This window comes from Bos indicus, chromosome 27 (genome assembly GCF_029378745.1).
Source record: "Bos indicus isolate NIAB-ARS_2022 breed Sahiwal x Tharparkar chromosome 27, NIAB-ARS_B.indTharparkar_mat_pri_1.0, whole genome shotgun sequence".
In the NCBI taxonomy this organism is placed as follows: Eukaryota; Metazoa; Chordata; class Mammalia; order Artiodactyla; family Bovidae; genus Bos; species Bos indicus.
Window position 1 is genome coordinate 13,795,404 of NC_091786.1, and position 22,240 is coordinate 13,817,643.

The window sequence follows — 22,240 nt, forward strand, 5'->3', positions numbered from 1 at the left end:
GCAGAAGGCTAAAATCCCACATGCCTGCAGCCAAAAAACCGAAACATAAAAACAGAAGCAACATTGTAACAAAAATTCAACAGACTTTAAAAATGGTCCACATCAAAAAAAAAAAAAAGTGTAATGTGGGCACACAGGAGATAACCAGCGTCAGAACCTACCTCCTCGCTATTGATGAAAAACCCAGACTTACCTTTTTTTTTTTTGACTGTGCTGGATCATTGTTGCTGTGAGGGCTTTTCTCTAGTCGAAGCGCACAGATTTCCACTGTGGTGGCTTTTCTTGTTGCGGAGCACAGGCGTTCAGGCTTCAGCAGTGGCAGCGTGTGGGCTCAGTAGTTGTGCTTTGCAGTCTCTAAGAGCGCAGGCTCTGTAGTTGTGGTGCACTGGTTGAGTTGCTCTGTGACATGTAGGATCTTCCCGGATTAGGGATCGAACCCATGTCCCCGGCATTGGCAAGCACATTCTTAACCACACAGCCACCAGGGAAGTCCCAGAATTACCTTATTTCTATGAGACACATGATAACATTGCTGATTGCTAGGGTAAATTGATCTTTGCAGAATGTTCTCTGTGTTGCCTTGTTAGGTGTTTTTATTCGTCCTTTTCATGCTGTGGACCAGATGCAAATAGAAAGCAAGCTGTGATTTATGACAGGTGTTCAGTAAAGACAATACAGATGAAGGACTAAAACACAGGTTACGAGGAACCCCCTTCAGGCCACTGTAAACTGAACCTGCTTCATTTTTTCTGTTAGTGAACAGATTTTTGTTTATCAGATAAATGCAGATAACCATTCCTGAAATTATTTCCCTTGCCTTAAAAAAAAAGTTACTCAAAATCAAGGAGAGAGAAGAAAACATGGAGTGTACCATTCATGTTCTATTAATGGCACCAAAAAATGGTTAAGTTATTAGTATAACAGGCTAACATTATTCACCAGGCCAACTTCACAGTTAAGAAACAGCTGATATATTTTGGCCATTTCCAAGAAATAGAATAAAGTAAAAAAAGAATCACTGATCAGATACAGGCTGTTCAGCTCACAGGTTATATTCCAGTTCCACTTCCATCGCAAGGCAGGAGTTTGGAACTCTAAATACATAATCTTCTGGAACCAAAGCTGTGGTCCCATCTTACCATCCCCCAGGATGCCCCAGCTCCAGGGCCCTAGACCCAGAGCTCTGGTGCACAGAAGCTGGGGAGGCTCAAGGGTTATCCTGAGAGAGAGGCAAGAAGAAAAAACAGAACATCAGAAAGAAGAACAAGATTAGCAAGGGGGTAACGTAACTGAAGGCAAAAGGAGAAGGGGGGTGCAGAGGATGAGATGGTTAGATGGCGTCACTGACTCACTGGACATGAGTTTGAGCAAACCCCTGGAGACGGTGGAGGAGAGGAGCCCAGTGTGCTGCCGTCCATGGGGTGGAAGACTTGGGCAGGACTTAGTGACTGAACAGCAACAACAACGTGATGGTCAAGAAAACCAGCTCCAGGCTCATTTCAGGGTCACTTGCAGAGGGCCTTGGTCAGTGGCCGGAGGCAGCGGCAGCTTCAGCATTTTTTTCCACTGAAGCAAGGCCTCGAGCTGCCGGCGTGTCTGTCTAATGCTGCTGCTGACCACTGCCCCAGCCCCTGCTTCCCTGGGCCGCTGCACACTGGAAGCTAGTTCCCAGGCTTTGTCTTATTTGACCATCCCTAAGCCAGGCGTGGTGTGCCTACACACACACACACACACACACACACACACACACACACACACACACACACACACACACACACACACACACACGGAGGCACACCTGTACTCAGACACGGGACTTACTTTATCCAAAGACATAAAGGTCCTGCTCACATTTGTGCTCAAAAAGTATGAGTTCTAGATCAGGCTCCACTTCTTACTAAACTATACGGGAAAATTCTAACAGATATCTAACAGCCCTAACATCATTTTATCTGTATGATAGTATCTGTATCATGATAGCAGTACTATAATGTGCAGATATTCTAACATGATGGTGTAGACATGGTGTGTATATATTCAGTTGTGTCCAACTCTTTGTGACCCCACGGACTGTAGCCCACCTGGCTCTTCTGTCCATGGGATTTCCCAGGCAAGAATACCGGAGTGGGTTGCCATTTCCTCCTCCAGGGATCTTCCTGACCCTGGAGATGGAACCCGTGTCTCTTGCATGTCCTGCATTGGCAGGTGGATTCTTTACCACTGCTCCACCTGGGAAGCCCATAGACATGGTATAGACTATCTGTATTATGGATAAATATAACTGACTGCCTTACCCTGCTACAGCCTCACACAATTGCTACAGAATCAAGTGAGATAATGTGAAAGTCCTTTGAAAACAAAAGGCATGACTACATATTCTGTGACCCTAACCCAGAGAATCTGAACCACAGACACCAATAGTGAAGAAGAGCAGAGGAAAAAATCTGATTATAAGTCTCTGGTTCTCAGTCTGATTCCAAGTGTGAGTCTTCCTTTGGGAAGGAAGAGACCAGTGCACACGGGCACGGGTGTTAGTTTCTTTCTAAATAGCTGAACGACAGTGCCTCGGCAGGCCATTTTAGTAAATCCAGTATTTAAGAACGGCCTGTTCAGTCACACTGAAAGACTTCCAGCTGATCCGTGTGATGGTTCACGTGGAGACGGCACCAAGATCGCAAGGGACGGTTTCTTATTTTCAAGATAAGCTTGGATGTGCCAGCCATGCCTGCTCATTCCACCCCTCTGTAGATCCTAAGAGAGGAATTCCAGGGAGAAAGAGATGATCTGGAAATCTGGTTGGAGGACCGGACCTGGAGTCTACGCAAGTGGGTTCTTTACCACTTGGGCCGCTCGGGAGGGCGTCTCTTCTCTTACCTTTCCTTATCTTCTAGCAGAAAGTGCTTTTTGTTTTGAAGGCCTGACCCATGGGTGGGCAGTCAAATATTTATTCAATAAATGAAAGAATGAGAAAGAGCCAGGCTTAAAATATGGATTATGTTATTGCCTGTAGGTCTTTCTGAGAGAGAAGCTGTAGGAATAGCACCTCCTCACCAACATCTGACTGCAGGAAGCAAACCTATCTCTAGATCGAACAGATTACATGGGTTTAATAGATAGAACACTGGATGCAGTGGCTTTTAAAAAAAAAAAAAGGCAAAGAGGAGAAAAGGAAAAATTATAAAAGAAATGAGCAACGTGAAAAGCATTTTCTGTGAAACTGTATTAAGAGGAAAAGGGGTTGGAGATATAGGAATAACCAGCGGAGGAAATCATGGAAAAACAGAACAAAGATTTGACAATTCCTTAGCTCACTTGTTTGTACCTACATATTTGTTTTTTTAGAAAGACCTGCATAATAGTTGTTTGTTTTTAATAGTCCTGATTTTTGTCAGTGGTTTAACTTGCAATCAGCCTTTGAGCAATTCCCCCAAATTATAATGGCATCTGAATAATGAAAAGTCACCTTCTAGGGGATTTCCCTAGTGGTCCAGTGGTTAAGACTTCACTTTTCAGTGCAGGGGCTGTTGGTTCAATCCCTGGTCTGGGAGGTAAGATCCTACATGCCTCATGGCCAGAAAACCAAAACATAAAGCAGAAACAATATTGTAACAAATTCAGTAGACCTTAAAAATGGTCCATGTCAAAAAAAAAAAAAAGTAACCTAAACTTACCCAGAATTCTTATCCTTAAAGGAAAACATTTAGTGAATTGTTTGAAAAAGAAATTCTCAGAAGTTGAAAGCCAAAGCGGTATTTCAAGGCATACCTAGACAGGATAGCTCCGAAGACCATTACGTAACTTACTATGCCGTCACATGTGTGTGACATCCTTGTGTCTCACTGTATAATCTGAGCGGTGGGGCCTGGAGGGGGCCATGCAGAGCAGTTGGCACTTCTGACCTGTGGAGGGGACGCAAAACCATCTGCACCCAGTTGACGTTCTAACAAGGACCCCAGGGAGGCGAGATACCGTCACCCACATGGCAGGTACCCGCATATGGTCTGATCGTGCCCTGTGTTGTCAGACAGACAGACGCTGTTTCACTTGTTTGAGCCTCAGTTTTTCAAGCCTTCCAGAGGGAACATAACTCCCTCCCCTTCTGACATCAAAGGGACATTGTGATTAACTGCCACCGCGCTGGACCTGATCTTTGAAAATGGAGATTGTTCTATGCTTAGCTCAAAGAAATGCTGTACATCACAAAGGAATTCATGGTGGCCTCTTACCTAGTCACAACATTTGGATTCACTTTGATGTAGCTGAAGGTATTTAAACAACTACATAGGCTTTTCATCTTAGGTGAAGTATACGATGTAATGATGTATTTTAATGTTATTTATTAAAGGCCTCTGGGGTCTGGAACAATGCTAGCCCTTTATGACTGTCAAAACAAGTTTGCAGAATTGCCATGGGTCATACAGGTGTAGTTAAGTGGGATTGTGTCTCACTGTGTCTGCAACTGCCAAAGGAGAACGTTAGGGCCTTGGGGGAGGGGGCGGAGACCCGTATTTCTCTAATAATTAGTGATGTTGAGCATCTTTTCATGCGCCTCTTGACCATCTGTGTGTCTTCTTTGGACAGATGTCTATTTAGGTCTTCCACCCATTTTTTGATTGGGTTGTTTGCTTTTTTGACATTGAGCTCCATAAGCTGTTTGTATATTTTGGAGGTTAATCCTTTGTTTGTTGTTAGTATCATCTGAAACGGCGTTACATATTGAATAACAGCGGGTGGTGTCTGGAAATAGTAAGAACAGTGAAAACCTTGGCTTGGGTTGGAGTGTGGAGAAAAACAGCCACATTCTAGTTCTTTCCTCAGCTCTTCAGTTGGAGGACCCAAGAAAGGCATTGGTCAGGATAAGAGGAAAATGTTAAGTGCTTTCCAGACGTTTGGTCTCGTGGCGTTTCGAGGTGTTTCCGTATGTGATGTGCTTGGTGTGGCGGCTCACAGGATGGCCGTGTTAGATGCTCTAGACGCTTCAGTGTGGTGTAGTCATAGTCCCAAACCAAGGAGATGAATCGGAAGCCCCATAGCAGGGTGCAGGCCTGCAAAGAAGGGGTCCCAGACCTGTCTTTAGGCCCTTCTACCAAAAGGCCCTTCTAGTCCAACGGTCCTACCAGATCTGCAGGGCAGATGTTCTGTTATGCTCTATCCAGAGGGAACACTGTGGAGACGAGGAATCAGGAAGGCGATAAAGATCCGATATACAAATTAAGATGAATGCAAGGAAATCACAAAAAGGTGGGGCAAGGCCATGGGCCGCACCGTCCACAGACACCCACTACACGGGCAGTCTTGCTTGGCTATTTGCAGCCTGGAATAACCCCGAGGAAGGGCAAAGGAGGGCAAGCCTAAACGCTCTGAGGCTTATGTTTCCCTCTCAAGTCACGATGTGAGGAACATAAGAGCCCTCAGAAACTGTTTAAATTGTGTGAAGCCGCTTCTTCCGGCATCACTTGTGTGCTCAGTCGTGTCCAACCCTTTACGATCCTATGGACTGCAGCCTGCCAGGCTCCTCTGTCCATGGGGATTTCCCAGGCAAGAATACTGCAGTGGGTTGCCATGCCCTCCTCCAGGGGATCTTCCCAGTCAGGGATCAAACCCCAGTCTCCTGCATTGCAGGCAGCTTCTTTACCATTTGAGCCACAAGGGAAGCTCAGGCATCATAAGTGTGCAAATAAAAGCTGAAGAGCTGAATTCTGCCAGTCCATTATTGAGCTAATTTGATATCAAATCAAATCTGTAAATTTGTAGACTTCAAAATGTATCTTTGTAACATTAGCCAGTAGCTTCCTTCCAGGGTACACAAAGCATTCGGCAAGCGGTGCCTTCATCAGGCTTTTTCCAAGACAAAGTTGTAAAGTCTCACAATTCACAGAAGGCTGAGCTACTAATCTGCAGACACCTCCACTTGGGAAAACGGAAGCCCAGAAAGCCTTCAGCTGGTGGGTCAGAATCATATAAAATGATAGCTCTGAGAACCTGTTCCAAAGAGAAGGGAAGGGTCAGTATATATGTGACTTTGGAGAAGGGGGAATACAATACATGCAGTCAAGCACATATTTTTCCAGAAGGTTTCTGCTAGTCACAAGGAGCAGACGTCACCATGAAGGAATTTAGTGCTTTTCTAGATATGAGGAGATGCAAGAATTGGGTTCATAAAATCAGCCCCTGAGAGTATCTTTCTGAAGACCTGTCCTGCCAGATTTTCCAGAGCATAGTGTCTCATTTCTGCTCTCCACCCTGAACTCCTTTCAGGAGATGTTGAAGGTCAGAAGCTGAAGTAGCACATGATTTAATCCTTGTAAGAGGTAAATAGCAAATGCCCAGGGTTTCCGTGGGGACTCAGACCATAAAGGATATGCCTGCAATGTGGGAGACCCAATTCAATCCCTGGACTGGGAAGATTCCCCTGGATAAGGGCATGGCAAGCTGTTGCAGTATTCTTGCCTGGAGAATCCCATGGACAGAGGAGCCTGGTGGGCTACAGTCCATGGGGACGCAATGAGTTGGACATGACTGAGCAACTAACACATACACATGGCAAGTACTAATTTGTAGTTGACACTCCATTCCAACCTCTTTATTTACAGAGAGACGAAACAGACTCTGAGGGCCACGAGCCCAGAGTTGTGCAGCTCCTAGCCCCTGTGGGTGTGGAAATGGGGCTTTCAGATTCTTGGGTTCCTCCTCCAACACACACACACATGCCCACACCAATGCATACCAGTTGCTCTGTGGTCCAGAGTTGTTTTCTTTTTCCTACATCATGCGTGCGTGCTAAGTGGCTTCAGTCGTGTCCGACTCTGTGACCCTAGGGACCGTAGCCCACCAGGCTCCTCTGTCCAAGGGATTCTCCAGAATACTGGAGTTGCCATGCCCTCCTCCAGGGGATCTTCCTGACCTAGGGATCTACAATGACAGAACTGAAAAATTAAGATCTCCTGACTTCATCCGGGCTCTGCTTTCTCATATGCTGTGGATCATCTCTCTGGGTATTTTTCCCCCAAAATCACTTTGCCTTTAGGCATAAACTTCTTTTGAGCTGGTATCTTTACCTTTCTGTGGACTTTACAATACTCCCCTTGAAGAGCTAATTGGAAGAGTTCAAATAAAAGCTTAGGGAGTATTTTTTCATGGGTCTTGTTTAATGGCCATGATAGAAGACACAAATATTTATCCCAGATTTACATAAACATACACGTATATTTTATAGGTATGTAAATATGTATTTACATGTATTGGTGTGGTGTGTGTATGTGGTGTTGTTCATTTGCTTTGCTGTGAACTTTTTGACCCCATGGACTGTAGCCCACCAGGCTCCTCTGTCCGTGGGATTTCCCAGGTAAGAATATTGGTGTGAGTTGTCATTTCCCTCTACGGGGTGTGTGTGTGTATAAGTGATCACCTGGAGTTGTCCATTTTGAAGGTTCTAGCCAGGACATGGTCAATTAAGGTTAAGATTTTCCCATTTAACTTGTAAGAGTCTGAGCAGTTGAGGAGCATTTTGTTATGGAGAAGCCACCATTATCACAAAGGGGCATAGAAAATCAAAGAATGGACTGGCCCTGGCCTTCTGCAAACCCTGTAGACCATCTATAAAGCAGAATTTAACCAAGGCCATGTGTCCACTATAGCAACAAATGCCGGCTGGTGTGCACCTTGGATCACAGACAGTAACAGCCAGATGTAGTTGTGGATTCTGGGCATGGCACAGAGCCCCACGGAGTTCCTAGGACAACATGGGGCTCGATTTGTAAAGTAAGCACGGTGGTCAGACTGTGTAGATGTGGGAGTGAAGGATCTGAAGTCCTTGCCAGTTAACCAGATGTTATCAAAGAAAAAGGCATTCCAAAAACTTGTGACATTTCAGCACTCAGCCCAAAGCGAGGATCGTGTTTGTAACCTCCTGCTATTTAAACTGATTAATAATTTACAGTAATGTGGACTCCAGCTTCTACTTAACTGTTCTTCAAAGGGCTAGAATCACATTTACCACCGTTTTATTTAATGTAGCCATGATTAATCTAGTGAACAGTTATTTCCCAGTGTCTTCTGGGAGGGCGGGGCTTTGAGTAATTTGCAGCGATGTCAGGCTTACCACCTTCCTATCTTCTGAGCAAACTTGAAAGCAAATACATCTCGGCATTTTTCTTATCAGTTGCTTAAGTTTACAAAATTTAATTGAAAGGGTTTTGAACAAACGCCAGGCTGTCTCTCTGCTTAATGAAACCTTTTAAAAGAGCAGTTAATCTACTGCCTTGCAGTTGTACCCAAGAAGTTGCTAAATTAATTTACTGACAAAGAGAATCAATCATCATAAATGGTGTTTAAACAATAGCGGGGACCCTGAAGAGTAATAAGGGGCTGGTATTGGAACAGCGTGATTTATTTTATCATCTTGTTTGTGTTGTACCAGGTTAATGGCAGAAACCTCCTTTCAGTTGACTTTGATCGAACAACAAAGACAGAGAAGATCTATGATGACCACCGTAAATTTCTCCTGAGGATCGCCTATGACACGTCAGGGCATCCAACTCTCTGGCTGCCGAGTAGCAAGCTGATGGCCGTCAATGTCACCTATTCGTCCACGGGTCAAATTGCCAGCATCCAGCGAGGAACCACCAGCGAGAAAGTCGATTATGACGGACAGGGCAGGATTGTGTCCCGGGTTTTTGCTGACGGTAAAACCTGGAGTTACACGTACTTGGAAAAGGTACGCTGCAGCCAGAGAGCCTGCAAATTGCCCAGGCGCACTGTGGGGTGGGCGGGGCGGGGGCGGGGGCGGGGCCACCAGGACTTGACTCAGTTCCATTTACTATTCCGAGCATCCATATGTAAGTCAGGGCCATAGAGCGCGGAGGAACCTGCACATCAGCCACGGTGCTTCTCCTTAGTGAAGTTCGGCTCTCTGAGACCCTTTTACATGACTTATGCTGGAAACAAACACCACCACCGCCCACCTGCCAAGCTCATCCGTCGACAACATTCACACATTAGACCCTGAGCTTGTAAGTCATTTGTAAATCATCTCAGCGCGAGCTTTTTCATTTCAGACAGCGCCTTACACGTTCGCACAGTTAAAGCTGTCAGGTGTGTGTCGTTCCTGGCAGAGCTTCGACATAACGGTAAAAAGCCCATAGATCCTATTTACGCATCAGTAACCAAAAGAAGCCGTTTTTTAAGCAAGCCCCATTTCCGGGCCTCTGGGCCCTCTCTCCTTTCGTCTGCACTGAAAGGGAACCCATGCTTAAGACAGATAACATGCTACCAAAAAAGACTGTGCAGGGCGCCAGGTTTCAGGTAGTGACCAGGGTTAAAAGGGAATGAAACCAAGAGGAACGCGGAGGACCACCTCCTTGTAATTCCTTTCTGAAAGAGCCAGAATCCTGCAGAGAGCATCTTCACGAGGCGTTTCATTCCCCTTTGAGATGAAGGTTCACCTTGGTTTTGAGTTCAGTGCCTCCCATCGCTCCCAACGATCCTCTCTGCCAGCAGCCACAGGGCCGCTGAGGCACAAGTGCCGCTCGTGAGCTCAGTCTGCCCTTCCTCGACTGTTTGGAGTGACCTCTGTCCTCCACACGCTCACATCTGCATTGCTGTCCCCCTCACACACCCCATCTTGCTCTCCCCCAGAGGTGCTCTGGACCAGCCTCGTGCATGTAAGTCAGCTCAGATAATTCTAGATGGACTGTACACGGACTCCTCTTCCTAAAGACCTGGTCAGGGAACTAAGATCTCTTGGCCAAAAATAAATTAATAAAATAAGTAATTCCCAGACCCCCAACATTGAAAGTAGTGAGTGTAATGTGACTGAAAAGTCTTTAAAGGGAGCCAAGGGGCATACCACCAATAAGAGCCGCTGTCAAAATGACCCAGCCGTAACAGAAATCACCTTCATGTATCAACAGGGGTCAGAAAAGCCAACGAGCACATTCTCAGCATCTCTCCCAAATCCCTAAAACCCACCCAAACTATTTCCATTTCCTCACTAGGACAGGCACCCTAAAGCAACGTGTATTCATGGCAAAGCAAGTAATATTTTACTACCTACATGATTCTGCTAAGTTGCTTCAGTCATGTCCAACTCTGTGCGACCCCATAGACAGCAGCCCACCAGGCTCCCCTGTCCCTGGGATTCTCCAGGCAAGAACACTGGAGTGAGTTGCCTTTTCCTTCTCCAATGCATGAAAGTGAAAAGTGAAAGTGAAGTCGCTCAGTCGTGTCCGACTCCTCGCGACCCCATGGACTGCAGCCTACCAGGCTCCTCCATCCATGGGATTTTCCAGGCAAGAGTACTGGAGTGGGGTGCCACTGCCTTCTCCATACATGATTCTAAGTGACTGCAAGCAGGGTCCTGTGAATTCAGCAATGGTCCAGGCCTTCCTTGGAAGAACGCAGACCATTAGCAACAAGTCTCAAGACACTGGTCACACAACCTGCACACAAAAATTGCCCCTAGATGTGCCTATGGAGGAGATCCTGCAGAAACCTGAGTCAGACAAACTGCATTTGAAAAACAGTGGATGATAGAAGCAGTGAGCCTAGACAAGGGGTTATGCACTTTTATGTCAAAAGCAAAGAGTACATCCCAGTGTGGGAGGGAGAGAGGTGGGGGGTCAGCTCCTAATCTGACCATCCACCCAGTTCGGCCATCACTCCATTTGGTCTAACAGGGTTTAGAGGGAGCCTCCCAGAGGAAAGATCTGCCCTCATTCCGTACCACTGCAGAGCTACCAAACCAGCCTCCAGGTTGACCTTCTCTCCCTTGGCCTAATAAACTGTCTTTTGTCATTCTGAAATCACTTGAAGAATAAGCCAAGCTTACTTTGAGTCATATATTTATTCACCTCATAATTTAGCACCCAAGCAGTGTATAGCCCAGAAACCATCCTTACTGCACCTAAGGGACAAGTCAGATTTGGTTCTTACGAAAAGATTTCATTGTCATTTCAGATGTCATGTAAAGAATTTGCAAACAAAAAACCGTCTCTGGATCCATATTCCTAATAAGAGCATTGACAGCTCTTATTCACCAAGCGATTAACCAAGCAGTGTTGCTGATGATGCTGTATGTACACACAATCCCTTTAGGGGCTAATTTTATGTCTCTTCTTTATAAAATAAATATTTTGAATGCTTTGCTCATCCTCCAAGTGCACTGGAAATTCAAGCATGATTTGAGTGGCTCTTCCATGAAATGTTTGGGGAAAAGCCACCTTACTAAATAATTGCTAATTATGGACAGGACTGTACTTCCCATATGTTGTTTTCCCCATGAAATATTGTCTTTGAAGCAGCTTTGTTCATGCTTGTATTATGACTTATCCAGATCCATTGACGATCTGCTGCTTGGCTGTGAATGCCTGTGATACAAAAAAAAAGTCTGATCCTGACAAGTAACCCATTATGAGAGTTGAGGCACTCAGTGAGAAACCGCTGGCAATTAAGCATCCAGGCAAATTAGGCAGGAAATCGTTAAGGACAGGGACGGTCAAGGAGAACTCAGTTAAAACGAAAATCATTTTCTCAGGCGGACTATTTTTGCGTCTTTGTGGTCATTACATCTGCTTTTACTCCCCCCGTCCCAACCCCATTCGCAAATATCGGCTAATGGCATGCTCCCTCTTTACAGTCCATGGTGCTTCTGCTCCATAGCCAGCGGCAGTACATCTTTGAATACGATATGTGGGACCAGCTCTCTGCCATCACCATGCCCAGCGTGGCTCGCCACACCATGCAGACCATCCGCTCCATCGGCTACTACCGCAACATATACAACCCCCCGGAGAGCAATGCCTCGGTCATCACCGACTACAATGAGGAGGGGCTGCTTCTGCAGACGGCTTTCCTGGGGACTAGCAGGAGGGTCTTATTCAAGTATCGAAGGCAGACCAGGCTCTCGGAGATCTTATACGACAGCACGCGGGTCAGTTTCACCTACGATGAGACGGCGGGAGTCCTCAAAACGGTAAACCTCCAGAGCGATGGTTTCATTTGCACCATTAGATACAGGCAGATCGGCCCCCTGATTGACAGGCAGATCTTCCGCTTCAGCGAAGATGGGATGGTGAACGCGAGATTCGACTACAGCTATGACAACAGTTTTCGGGTGACCAGCATGCAGGGTGTCATCAATGAGACTCCCCTGCCCATTGACCTCTATCAGTTCGATGACATTTCGGGCAAAGTGGAGCAGTTTGGAAAATTCGGCGTCATCTATTACGATATTAACCAGATCATTTCCACAGCTGTCATGACTTACACGAAGCACTTTGATGCCCACGGCCGCATCAAGGAGATTCAGTATGAGATATTCAGGTCGCTCATGTACTGGATTACAATTCAGTATGACAACATGGGTCGGGTAACCAAGAGAGAGATTAAAATAGGGCCCTTCGCCAACACCACCAAGTACGCTTATGAGTATGACGTCGACGGACAGCTCCAGACGGTCTACCTGAATGAAAAAATCATGTGGCGTTACAACTACGACCTGAATGGGAATCTCCATTTACTGAATCCGAGTAGCAGCGCGCGGCTGACCCCGCTCCGCTACGACCTGCGAGACAGGATCACCCGGCTGGGTGACGTTCAGTACCGGCTGGATGAAGATGGTTTCCTGCGCCAGAGAGGCACCGAGATCTTCGAGTACAGCTCCAAGGGGCTTCTGACCCGAGTCTACAGTAAAGGCAGCGGCTGGACAGTGATCTATCGTTACGATGGCCTGGGGAGGCGCGTGTCCAGCAAGACCAGTCTGGGACAGCACCTGCAGTTTTTCTATGCGGACCTCACTTACCCCACCAGAATTACTCACGTCTACAACCACTCGAGTTCGGAGATCACCTCCCTCTATTACGATCTCCAAGGACATCTCTTTGCCATGGAAATCAGCAGCGGGGATGAATTCTACATCGCGTCGGACAACACAGGGACACCACTGGCTGTTTTCAGTAGCAACGGGCTTATGCTCAAGCAGATTCAGTACACCGCCTATGGTGAGATCTATTTTGACTCCAATATTGACTTCCAGCTGGTAATTGGATTTCACGGTGGCTTGTATGACCCACTCACAAAATTAATCCACTTTGGAGAAAGGGATTATGACATTTTGGCAGGACGGTGGACAACACCTGACATAGAAATCTGGAAAAGAATTGGGAAGGACCCAGCTCCCTTTAACCTGTATATGTTTAGGAATAACAACCCAGCAAGCAAAATCCATGATGTGAAAGACTACATCACAGGTAAGCAGAATTGTTTTTCCTTTCCAAGTACTGAGTTAATCATTGAATCCATAAAATAACTGCTGGGGGTTTAACTTGATGCCTTCCTTCTGCAAAATCAAATGTCTTTTAAAAAAAAATCAAATGTCTAATGTTTTCAATGAAACCAAGGAGAAATCAACAGAGGGACACTAGGCATAGTTTGTTACTGCCTGTTCTGCCAGCCAGAGCCCAAGACCACAGGTTTTCTGAAATGACATGGAATCTAGGCATGCCATTTGAAGGGAAGGGACACGGGAGGTTGCAGAAAACATGAACTTGAAGCCCGCAAATCGGGGTTCCAATCTGAATGCCTCTCCAACAACAGGTCATGTGGCTTTATAGACAAGTCACATGACTTTATGAGTCTGTTTCCGTAACAATAAAATGGGGACAGCAATCCTACTTTGTGGTATAAAATACAATAACATGCAATTCTGCTTTAAGTAGCAGTGGGAAAAAAGTGAAAGTGTTAGTCACTCAGTGGTGCCCGACTCTTTGGACCGCCATGGACCGTAGCCCACCCGGGTCCTCTGTCCATGGGATTCTCTAGGCAAGAATACTGGAGTGGGTAGCCATTCCCTTCTCCAGGGAATCTGCCCTACCCAGGGATCGAACCCAGGTCTCTTGTATTGCAGGCAGATTCTTTACCATCTGAGCCACCAGGGAAGCCCAAGCAAAACTGTAGTTCTCTGTAATAACCTTCATTATTCTTTATTGAGGTAACACTGCTTGATAACATTGTATGTTTCATGTGTACAACATTGTTTCTACTTCTGTATACACTACAGTGTACCATCCAAAATTTATTCAACATCTGTCCCCAGAGAGCTGATGCCCTTAATCCACTTTGTCCCTCCCCCCACCTCCTTCCCCCGGGTGGCCACTACTACTCTGGTCTCTACTGCATGCTTGGTTTGATCATTTGTTTCAGAGGAGTTAGGGAAATACCCTGGGGGTCCAATGGTGAAGACTCTACACTTTCGCTGCTGGGGGCCCGGGGTTCAATCCCTGGTCGGGAAACTAAGATCCCACACACCATGAGATGCAGCCAAAAAAAACTGTTATACAAGTGAAATCATACAGCATTGGTCTTTCTCCACCTGACTGACTTCACTTTGCATAATATCCTCAAGATCCATCCATGTTGTTACAAACGGCAAGATTTTATTTTTTGCAACTAACATTCCATTGTGTGTGTATGTGTGTATAGACATACACCGATTCTTCCTTATCCATTCATCTATGGATAAGCACTTAGGGCGTTTCCTTGACTATTGTAAGAATGCTGCAGTGAACACAGGGTTGCATATATCTTTTCAAATTAGTGTTTTTGCATTTGGGGGATAACTAGCCAGAAGACAGACTGCTGGATCACATGGGAATTCTGTTCTTAACTTTGTGAGGAGCCTCCATCCTGCTTTCCTTGGTGGCCGCACAAGTTTACACTCCCACCCACAGTCCGTGGGGCTTCCCTTTAGCGAGCAGAGATCTCCACTCATCCTCGGCCCCAGGGACGCTGAGCCCTTCTGTTTCCACTTTGTTCCTGAGTTACACTGCCATAATTAACCCCCTTGTTTATGCTTCCTAGAGGAAGGTTGTTCCCTGTTTTCTTTTTCTGTGTTTGGTTTGGGGGTTTCTGTTTTGTTTTGCCTTGTGTTAGATGCTCCGTCTGGCTGTCTCTCTCCTTGTTCAATATTTGAAGCATGCCAGGATGTTCTGTCTTCTCAGTTCTCAGTACAGCTCTCAAAATACTGCCCCTGTTCATTTTACATCTGCTTCCCGCTTCCGCAGACTCTCTCCAGCTTCGCCTAGCTCTCTCCCACACGAACCCGCTCCAAGTCCCTGCTGTCAGCATCCTGACTCAACAACACCCAAATGGGCATTCTCCTTCAGGGTTCCCCAGGACACATCTGCATTCATGTCCCAGTATCTGGGCAGTAATCTTCAACATGTTAAGAGCCTCTGATTTTTCACTGCTTCACTGACATCATTCATAGTAGGAGTACCTCTGCCCCCGTTCAAAAATTTTCTCTAAAACATAAACCACGCCCCCCAATCTTATGCACGTGCATGCACGCGCACACACATATATATCACTTCTCTCCTATGGAGTGAACTTGGGGTTTTTCTCTCTCCTCCACCACCACCACCAGCCCTCCATTTAAAATAGGGATGGGACTTCCCTAGTGGTTCAGCAGTTTAGAATTTGCCTCGCAGTGCAGGCGACTCTGGTTCGATCCCTGGTTGGGGAACCAGGATCCCACATGCCATGGCACAATTAAGTGCTCTTGCCATAACTAGACAGCTCAGGCCACAGTGAAGGATCTTGAGGGCCACAACTAGGACCCAACTTGCCAAATCAATATTTTCTTTAATTAAAAAAAAAAAAAAAGAGGGAGCATACCACTAAGTTTAGAGCCTATATGATGCCTGCAGAAAGGGACCTGCCAGCCTGACAGGTGTGAGTTGGTGCCCTGGAGAAGGAATCGGAGAGCAAGTGGCCTCCATCATTCTGATAAGCAGTCCCCCACTTCTTATTTAAGAGGTGTTGACAGTGGCTGCCTGAGAGGCTGGCAACCCACCGCTCCTGAATTCATCCTCTCCTAGCAACATGGACGCCAGGGAATGCCACAGCAGCATTTTTTGCAAAACATCAAAAAAGAGATGGAACAGCATAAAATATATTAGGTGAAATGCAATTTCAAATTTTCCAGCAATGTGCTTAATATATAAAATAATCTACACCCAACTGTATTCATAAAGCTGCAAGCCTGCTGAGTAGTTCTGTAACAGTATAACCTCCAAAATAGAATAAAAGCTTTATTCTCAGTGTAATGGCTTTTGGAGTCACATGGCAATATTTTAAAATACCATCTTAAAGGTTTCCAGCTTCTCTCCCTCAAAAGTTTGTCTCCACCTGTGCGCAGTGAGCCTTTGAAGTCGGAACTGATGGGAATCAGAACTTCGTGCCCCTGGCTGGCTAGGCCAGCTTTTGGCATCCGTCTTTGATTAAGAGTTGACTGTTGATTTTCATACACTCGATGTGGGGTTTTTATTAATAGAAAATGGGTGGTGGAAACTTGCATATCCTTGGGCAGCCACTTTGGAAAGCTAATAACACAGGACTTCTAGTTAAGACCAGCCTTCACTAACTACAGATGTCATTTGTGTTCAACAACCACATCTCTTTCACGCTGCTAGGCATTGTTATTCAACTTTTTTTTTAAACACTATTACCAGCACGGGTTGCAAGTTCCCAGGTGGGACTGGGTACCCATCTGTCTAAGTGAGTCTCTATTATCCACACTGTCTGTAGCCCTTGCCTCACTTCCTCCTGCTACTGAAGTTATTTTTACCGTGTCTGAAAATAGTATTTTTAATTGTAGGGCAGAGGCAAACAGGAGCTCTTTCTCAGGTTATCGTTTGTGAAGGTGGGGTTTTCAGGTAAGGCTCTCAGTGTCGGAAAGCACAAAGTGAACTCGGAAGTCTTTCATTTTGGACCTTCTTTTCCTAGATGTTAACAGCTGGCTGGTGACCTTTGGCTTCCATCTGCACAATGCTATTCCTGGATTCCCTGTCCCCAAATTTGATTTAACGGAGCCTTCTTATGAACTCGTGAAGAGTCAGCAGTGGGACGATGTACCGGTAAGAGACAAAAAGCAAAACTGTGAAAGGTGACGAAGGGCTTGCTTGTGCCTTACAGTCCCCTGTTTAATCAGACTCCCTGGGTACCAAAGGCCTTTTTTTTTTTTTTTTTTTGACTCAGGAAAGAAAGCACCATGTCTCTTGCATTTCTGTTCAGCAGACCAGGGGCCTGTGAAACAGGCTTCAGTCTGCTTTTAGTGATGCTAATAAAAACAGAAAGACATTATCAAACAGTAATAAAATATAAAAGCTCATTGTTGAGTGCAGGGTTTCTACAGAGAACCCCAGGAATGCACATTTATAAGATTTGGGACCTTAAGGCAAAGATACAATAAACAGGAGGGCAGGGAATTCATGTTACAAATTAGCAGCTCACAAACAGTGCCACAAAGTTCCACTTCTTTAAAATGTAGCCATGTTTTCAAGGGAAAAAGATTAAAAATAAAATGGCCTCTGGTAAAGCTCCACCTACCACTAGGTGCTTATGGAATTTTCCTGAAACTAACAGACCAGGAGGCCTGGAACCATTCTGAGAAATAAAAGGAGAAAGAATGGAAAATTGCGAAATCAAAGCCGCCATTTCACAAACTGACACTTTTTAATTCCCACCATTCAGAGATCAGAAAGGAACGCAACAACAAAATATCAGAATTTCTAGCTTAAAGCAAAAATAATTAAAGATCAAGAAACTGGGTTACCCCATAATGATAAGAAGAGAGCACAGTGTTTCTTAGGAAGATTAATTTCCCCCCTTGAGCAATTTCCTATAATCTCAATGAACTCAAAAAGAAAAGGCAAGCCTGGCTAAAACACACACACACACACACAATGCCAATACCTCTGCTTTCTGGCACATGTTTCATACTTAAAAGCAATTCCTTTCTCAGATGTCGCCTTCACATTTAAAAGGCAAAACCCATTCAGTTTCCGGGATCTGGTAGCCATTTTAACATTTCTAATTGCAAATATACCTGCACTGATCAAGTGCCATGAAGACATCCCTAAGTTTGCTAATGCCTCTGAGCACGTAATAATTGCAGATGACTTTCCAACATGTCTGAAAACACTTAAGTCATACTGTACAAGTGGACTTGCCAACTTTTTTCCTAGGCAGCCTTTTCCATACAGTTCCGGTTCTCTGTCATGAGAAGTGCACCATAAGGACAGCTTAGGGAATCGCCAGCAAAGACATCAAGGATGCCTGGAGAACGGAAAAACAAATGTGTCTTTCACCACTGCAAACGGAACACATGCTTCCAATTGGGGAAAATGCTGGCCAGACGAACATCTGGTAGTCTAAGAGCTGCCTGAGTTAAGATGCTCCCAATTAAAAACCCTTGTGAATGCAGAAGGCCCACTGTCCCTCAGTCTGCGAAAAATAAATGTTTTCCTAAAGCGATAAACACTCGTTGACAGCTGTCCCCACTGTGCGCTCATCCAGGCCCATTTCAGTCCGTCAGTTTTACAGTCAAATTCAGCTGAAAGCTCTGTTCACCAGGATACAGTACAGAGTTTACCTAAATTAAAGCACACGCCTGTTAAGTAAATTAAAGGCATGTGCTTTAAAGTGGGACTTTAGCTTAAAGTGGGACTGGGTGATCCAACTGGAGCACCCCCAGGCTTTCCAACCTTCCTTTGCATTTTGGCGCTTTCTCACCAGCCTCCCATGGAGAAAGCTGTTGAGATGGCCCATCTGGTAAGCTGGTTCCCCAAATGGGGTGAGCCTGGGAAAAGGGTATCTAGAAACGGAAAGAGAAAAGGCAAAAACCTGAATATTTCGCCTACCTTCATGTGTGCGGACTAAGTCTCTTCAGTCTTATAGGCTGCTTTGCGACCTTTTGGACTCTAGCCCACCAGGTTCCTCTGTCCATGGGATCCTCCAGGCAAGAACACTGGAGTGGGTTGCCATGCCCTCCTTCAGGGGATCTTCCTGGCACACGGATCTGAACCCAGTTCAGTTCAGTCGCTCAGTCGTGTCCGACTCTTTGCAAACCCATGAATCGCAGCACACCAGGCCTCCCTGTCCATCACCAACTCCCGGAGTTCACTCAGACTCACATCCATCAAGTCGGTGATGCCATCCAGCCATCTCATCCTCTGTCATCCCCTTCCTCCTGCCCCCAATCCCTCCCAGCATCAGAGTCTTTTCCAATGAGTCAACTCTTCGCATGAGGTGGCCAAAGTACTGGAGTTTCAGCTTTAGCATCATTCCTTCCAAAGAACACCCAGGACTGATCTCCTTCAGAATGGACTGGTTGGATCTCCTTGCAGTCCAAGGGACTCTCAAGAGTCTTCTCCAACACCACAGTTCAAAAGCATCAATTCTTTGGCGCTCAGCTTTCTTCACAGCCCAACTCTCACATCCATACATGACCACTGGAAAAACCATAGGCTTGACTAGACGGACCTTAGTTGGCAAAGTAATGTCTCTGCTTTTGAATATGCTATCTAGGTTGGTCATAACTTTCCTTCCAAGGAGTAAACGTCTTTTAATTTCATGGCTGCAATCACCATCTGCAGTGATTTTGGAGCCCCAAAAATAAAGTCTGACACTGAACCCAAGTCTCCTGCAAATCCTGCATTGCATGCGAATTCCTTACCATCGAGCCACCAAGGAAGCCCATTTCACCCACATTCAGTTCAGTTCACTTCAGTTCAGTCGCTCAGTCGTGTCCGACTCTTTGCAAACCCATGAATCGCAGCACGCCAGGCCTCCCTGTCCATCACCAACTCCCAGAGTTCACTCAGACTCACGTCCATCGAGTCAGTGATGCCATTCAGCCATCTCATCCTCTGTCGTCCCCTTCTCCTCCTGCCCCCCATCCCTCCCAGCATCACCCACATTAGAAACTATAAAGCTCTTGACACATAAAATACATGATGGAGTTACCTCTTTTTACCTTTCAAAACATATTGGGATCAACTTGAGGGGAGCGGGGTCTTGAGTGCATTCCTCCCCCCAGGGTTTTTTAGCCTTTTCATTTCTAAAGAAATTACTGAGGTTTTAATCAGCAAACCCCCGCCCCCACCCCACTCCCCCGCGTTTTATTTCTGCCCAGAACCAGAGCACCGCCCGGAAGCCTGGCTCCCTGGGGCCAGAAGAGCCCGACTGTTCTCTAACCCATCCTGCGGGTCTGTTTCTCTCTGCAGCCCATTTTTGGAGTCCAGCAGCAAGTGGCGAGGCAGGCCAAGGCCTTCCTGTCCCTGGGGAAGATGGCCGAGGTGCAGGTGAGCAGGCGCAAAGGCAGCGGCGCGCCGTCGTGGCTGTGGTTCGCCACGGTCAAGTCACTGATCGGCAAGGGCGTCATGCTGGCCGTGAGCCAGGGCCGCGTGCAGACCAACGTGCTGAACATCGCCAACGAGGACTGCATCAAGGTGGCGGCCGTGCTCAACAACGCCTTCTACCTGGAGAACCTGCACTTCACCATCGAGGGCAAGGACACGCACTACTTCATCAAGACCAGCACGCCGGAGAGCGACCTGGGCACTCTGCGGCTGACCAGCGGCCGCAAGGCGCTGGAGAATGGCATCAACGTGACCGTGTCACAGTCCACCACCGTGGTCAACGGCAGGACTCGCAGGTTCGCCGACGTGGAGATGCAGTTCGGCGCGCTGGCGCTGCACGTGCGCTACGGCATGACCCTGGACGAGGAGAAGGCGCGCATCCTGGAGCAGGCGCGGCAGCGCGCGCTCGCCCGGGCCTGGGCGCGCGAGCAGCAGCGCGTGCGCGACGGCGAGGAGGGCGCGCGCCTCTGGACGGAGGGCGAGAAGCGGCAGCTGCTGAGCGCCGGCAAGGTGCAGGGCTACGACGGGTACTACGTACTCTCGGTGGAGCAGTACCCCGAGCTGGCCGACAGCGCCAACAACATCCAGTTCCTCCGCCAGAGCGAGATCGGCAAGAGGTAACCCCCGGGCCGGCGGCAGGGAGGCGCGCGCCGCCGCCACCACCCCTGCGGGGACCCGAGCCGGCGGGGCGCCACTTGCCCCTCCAGCCCCAGCACCCCCCATTCCCCCACCTCTGCTCAGATCTGTCTGTAGCACAATCCGAGGGGGGACTCTCCGGCACCGAAGAGCCTTCCGGGAGAACCAGACTGCTATTTTAAAAAATCCACACACACACACAAAAAGAAAACAAAAGACTTCCTTCTGAATGACCTTAAAAGGTGATCGGCTTTAAAGAATATGTTTACATATGCATATCGCTGCACTCAGTTGGACTGAAAGTATTCCAAGGAAAAACGGATCATTAAAGAAAGCGGCCCAAACCTTTTGCTTCTGGGCCATCTTGTTCTCTGAGGCACTGTATCTGACGAAGGTAGAAAGGCATACAGTGTTTCCAGGTATTACCGTTGTCGACCTTTGCTTACAAGAAGTAGTCTCTCTGCATAGGATGTGATATATATCTGTTAATTTTAAAATGTGGGGCAAAGTTACTGTTTCTAGACAACCCAACTGCTTTCCCTGTGCTGGTTTGTAAAAGGACATTGGCACACGTGACTTCTGCTGCCAGGGCGGGGATTTCTAAGGAATTTTACAATGCTCATGTGGTTTGCCTTGGGGGGAAGAAAACTGGCAAATAGAATCCTTGTCACTGATAAGCAAAGGAAACCCTGATTTTTTTGTAAATTATGTGAGACAAGTTGTTTATGGATTTTTATATGAATTACAATTTACTGTACATCAGATATTAGTCTCAGAGGAGTTAATTTATGTAAAGTGTTTAAAAAGTTTATACTTAAAAAATAAAACGATAAAAACATGTGAACTGTGTGATTTTTTTAAAAGGATTGCACCTTTTGTTATCTGTTATAGCTGTACAGTATAAATTATTATATTGTAGAGATATAACGACTTATGCCTATAATGTCCAGATGTGTTAATATTTTTGTATTAGGTTGAAAAACAAAACAAAACAAACAAAAAAAAAAAACGTGCAACTTTCTATCACTAGATGGATAGACTGTGCGATCCTCCGTGGGTGGCTAATCAGAGACCTCCTTTCTCCTCCTCCTCTTTTTCATCAGGCCAGTGTCCTCAACCATTGTCAGCTAAGAGGCACGGTAGAAAACTAAGGCTGGTGGAATGTAACGGAAGCCACGAAACACAAACCCAAAAATACATAAAACAGCGCAGGAGGCATTGTCCCTCTCTCCGCCCCTAAAAAGTCTATGGGGGAGTTGATACCATTAACCCCAGGGTTTTACTGTTACCTTCCTTGAAGCCTCTTTTCATGATGGAGGCGCAAGACCCCCATCAGATGCTTTGTGAGCGGGAAAGGAGCTAATGTAGTTAGTCGTCACCTTACACATGTCTTAAGATCTTGGCAA

The 22,240-nt window shown here is 46.4% G+C and overlaps 1 protein-coding gene across 8 annotated transcripts in view; it reads left to right on the forward strand.

The window, feature by feature from the left end:
* TENM3 (teneurin transmembrane protein 3) overlaps nt 1-21,018 on the forward strand; it is a 2,742,616-nt gene extending 2,721,598 nt beyond the window's left edge. For all 8 annotated transcript variants that reach the window (XM_070781691.1, XM_070781692.1, XM_070781693.1 and 5 more), the window contains 4 exons: nt 8,420-8,716; nt 11,636-13,247; nt 16,783-16,913; nt 20,064-21,018. In XM_070781691.1, coding sequence (XP_070637792.1) covers nt 8,420-8,716; nt 11,636-13,247; nt 16,783-16,913; nt 20,064-20,819 — 2,796 coding nt within the window. In that variant the 3' untranslated portion in view covers nt 20,820-21,018. The remainder of the gene's footprint in view (nt 1-8,419; nt 8,717-11,635; nt 13,248-16,782; nt 16,914-20,063) is intronic.
* The last annotated feature ends 1,222 nt before the right edge of the window (nt 21,019-22,240 follow it).